Below are 3,048 nucleotides of genomic sequence, written 5' to 3' on the forward strand. Positions count from 1 at the left end.
CCATATATCACAAAAAGGACACAAAAGGACAAAAAAAAGGAATATGATATAGAAGAGAAAGAAGTAAAAAAGAAAAGGAAAAACAGGTCAAAAGAACAAAAGGAACAAAAAAAAAGTATTACATGTATTATTGGAACCATTTTTATTATCATCTTTATCATCACACATTACATTCATCAAGCACATTATCGACATTACAAGTATCACAGCAACACACAAGCGATTATCATTCAAGCTATTATGGACTACGCACATTACTTGGCGCTATACTACTTTATCACCGAGGGAACTTATCCCCGAGACATGAATGACAACAAGCTAAGACGGCGTATCCGCAACAAGGCCGCAAAATACTTACCTTTCCGAGGCAAATTGTATCTCAAGAATAAAGAAGGCGATTTTGGACAAGAAGTTTTACATTCGGGCAATGTCATGGAAGTTATCAAGAAGGTGCACAGAGAAGGACACATGGGGATTAACAACACTTGGCGAAGGATGAGGGTACAGTATGAGGGTTATCAACTTTATGAGCGTGTACGTGAGTATGTGGAATCATGTGAGCAATGTCAACTACGAGCAAGGAGGCGGTATGTTCCACATGAGGAAGCACACCCGATACCTACACCATCAAGACCCTTTTACATGATTGGATGCGATGCCGTTGGACCTATTAATCCACCTAGCAAGAATGGGAACCGGTATTTGTTGGTAGCCGTTGACTATTTAACACGATGGCCTGTTGTGGCAGCGGTACCAAACATCAGCGAGAAGACTACGGCGTCCTTTTTGTTCAATTGCGTTGTCAAGGATTTTGGGGTGCCAACATACATATTAACTGATCGAGGTGCCAACTTCAAGTCCGATTACGTGCATAATTTTCTCAAGTGGATGGGTTGCAAGCCTTTGACTACGACTGCGTTTCGACCTCAAGTTAACGGATTATGTGAACGAATGAATCAGACTATTGTTGAGGTGCTATCAAAAGTGTGTCAGGATCAAGGTATGCTGCAACGTTGGGATGAGTGTTTGGCTTCGGCTGTACTTGCTATTCGCTCTACACCGAATGATGCTACCGGTTTCAGCCCTGCCATGCTTCTTTATGGTTATGATACTCGCACGCCTGCCACTTGGCCCGAACCGAGGAAGGATTACGTCGAGGGAAGATTAGCCGATGAGATTACAAGTCGTATCAAGGTCATCGATAACATTATGCAGCAACATCGCGAATTGTCTCGTCAACGTACACAACAAAAACAACAACAACGAAAGCAACGATATGATCAACACGTGGTGCATAAGCGTTTTCAAGTTGGTGATCAAGTATTGATGATGGACAAATATAAACCACAGAAGTTGGCAAATCGATGGATCGGACCGATGATTGTGATGCGTGTAAATCAACATGGAACGTATTGGTTGCAAGGACCTGGAGGCAAACGTTTGGATGGTGCGGTGAATGGGGATATGTTAAAGCGATGGAAATCGAAGGACAAGCTCATACCCGATGTTATTGCTCAACGTGCAGATCGACAGCTACAAGCGTATATTGAGCGTATACAACCTGGACAATGACAACACTCGGCTGAGAGGGGGAGAATGAGACGGCCGTAGTGGGGTAGTCAGCCTTCGAGTTGCCATTTTGAGTCGAGATTTGTTGTCAGCTGAAACATCATCATCATCATCCACTCGTTTAGCTGAGCGTAGTATTTAGAAGTATCGTTGAAAGAATTTGATAAAACCCTCGTCTTTATTGTCTTTAATCTTGGTTATTGGAAGGATTGTGATTGAGCAGTTGCGATCGCTTATTGAACTTGGATTTGAGCTGGAAGACTTCTTGACATTGCTGTTTTTGGAATACATCGACACTCTCGCTACAAGCACACTGCCCTACGTCTCAACCAACACGTATGTTATGTGCTAGTGCCTGTCGTAGACACAGCTTAATCATCATAACATGGTTCCCACAGCTGTCATTTAATTCTCCTTCTCATCTCATGTGTGTCACACCTACATTCTCCCACGCATAAATCTTATCCTATATGGCTGTCAGGTACATGGGCACAGACGCGTACGTAAGATTATGGGTATATCGAGAATACCATCATCGTTACTAATCATGGTGTGAGGTCGTGGGAGAATCAGGTTATAGCAGGATCAATCATTTAGCATAAAAGAGTGGACGTCTTCATTGAATAAAGGGTATCTTCAGTCTCACTTGACTTATCATTGTCTCGTTTTTTGTAATCTCATTCCATTTTATTCCACTCGATCACAGTGCCCATCATTCTAGCTTAGCATATGTATGGTCCCCGTTCGAGTCTCGGTAATATTTTACACAAACTCAGTAAATCTCTTTTTTTAAAAATGTCGCAGCATTTATCATGTGATCTTGGATCAACTACAACAACATCGTAACACATCATATACTTAGTACTACCTTTTATCATTTTGTATACAAGCACATATATATATCTTTAGCACACATGACAATAAAGGACATCTTCTCTTCCACATTCTAGTGATCTCTTATTTCTGGCCATTGGCTCACCAGCCAGACAAAAGAGTATCGACAAAAAACTTCACAGGTGTCTACAATGTTTCTTTAATATCTCATCAATGCAGTGGTCCATCGATACCGGGTAAAGTGCAAAATGATTGTTTTTTATAGCGTTTACATCGGAGATAAATGTTTGGATAATTGTGACTTGGAAAAGTTTTCTACATCGAATCTGAAAGGAATTGTACATTATAGTATATAGAATTGTGGAGTATATAATCTGATATAACAGCATAAATTTCTGTAGCCATCCAAAACTCCGCGAAATCATTCCCATCCATTACCACATGCGGACGACGTCGGTGTACCAAATTGGAGAGCAATCTATTAACTAGGTCAGGCGCTACAAGCAAAAATGGTCATTGTCCAACTTTTATTACAAAATAACCAATCGTTTTCATAGGCTCATCGCTCCCCAGCCACTATTGCAACATACATGTAAACTGGTTATTGCATAGATCGGAAGCACCTAAATACTATATATAAATTTC

At 40.9% G+C, this 3,048-nt stretch overlaps 1 protein-coding gene across 1 annotated transcript; it reads left to right on the plus strand.

Moving 5' to 3' along the window:
• Positions 1-240: 240 nt before the first annotated feature.
• Positions 241-1,572, plus strand: O0I10_013168 (uncharacterized protein; the record flags this gene model as incomplete). The annotated part of the gene is made up of 1 exon (XM_058492983.1): positions 241-1,572. The coding sequence occupies one exon, from the start codon at positions 241-243 to the stop codon at positions 1,570-1,572; it is 1,332 nt and encodes a 443-aa protein (XP_058336252.1).
• Positions 1,573-3,048: the final 1,476 nt, after the last annotated feature.

The sequence above is a fragment of the Lichtheimia ornata genome (assembly GCF_029851405.1).
Source record: "Lichtheimia ornata isolate CBS 291.66 chromosome Unknown scaffold00282, whole genome shotgun sequence".
NCBI classification, from domain to species: domain Eukaryota; kingdom Fungi; phylum Mucoromycota; class Mucoromycetes; order Mucorales; family Lichtheimiaceae; genus Lichtheimia; species Lichtheimia ornata.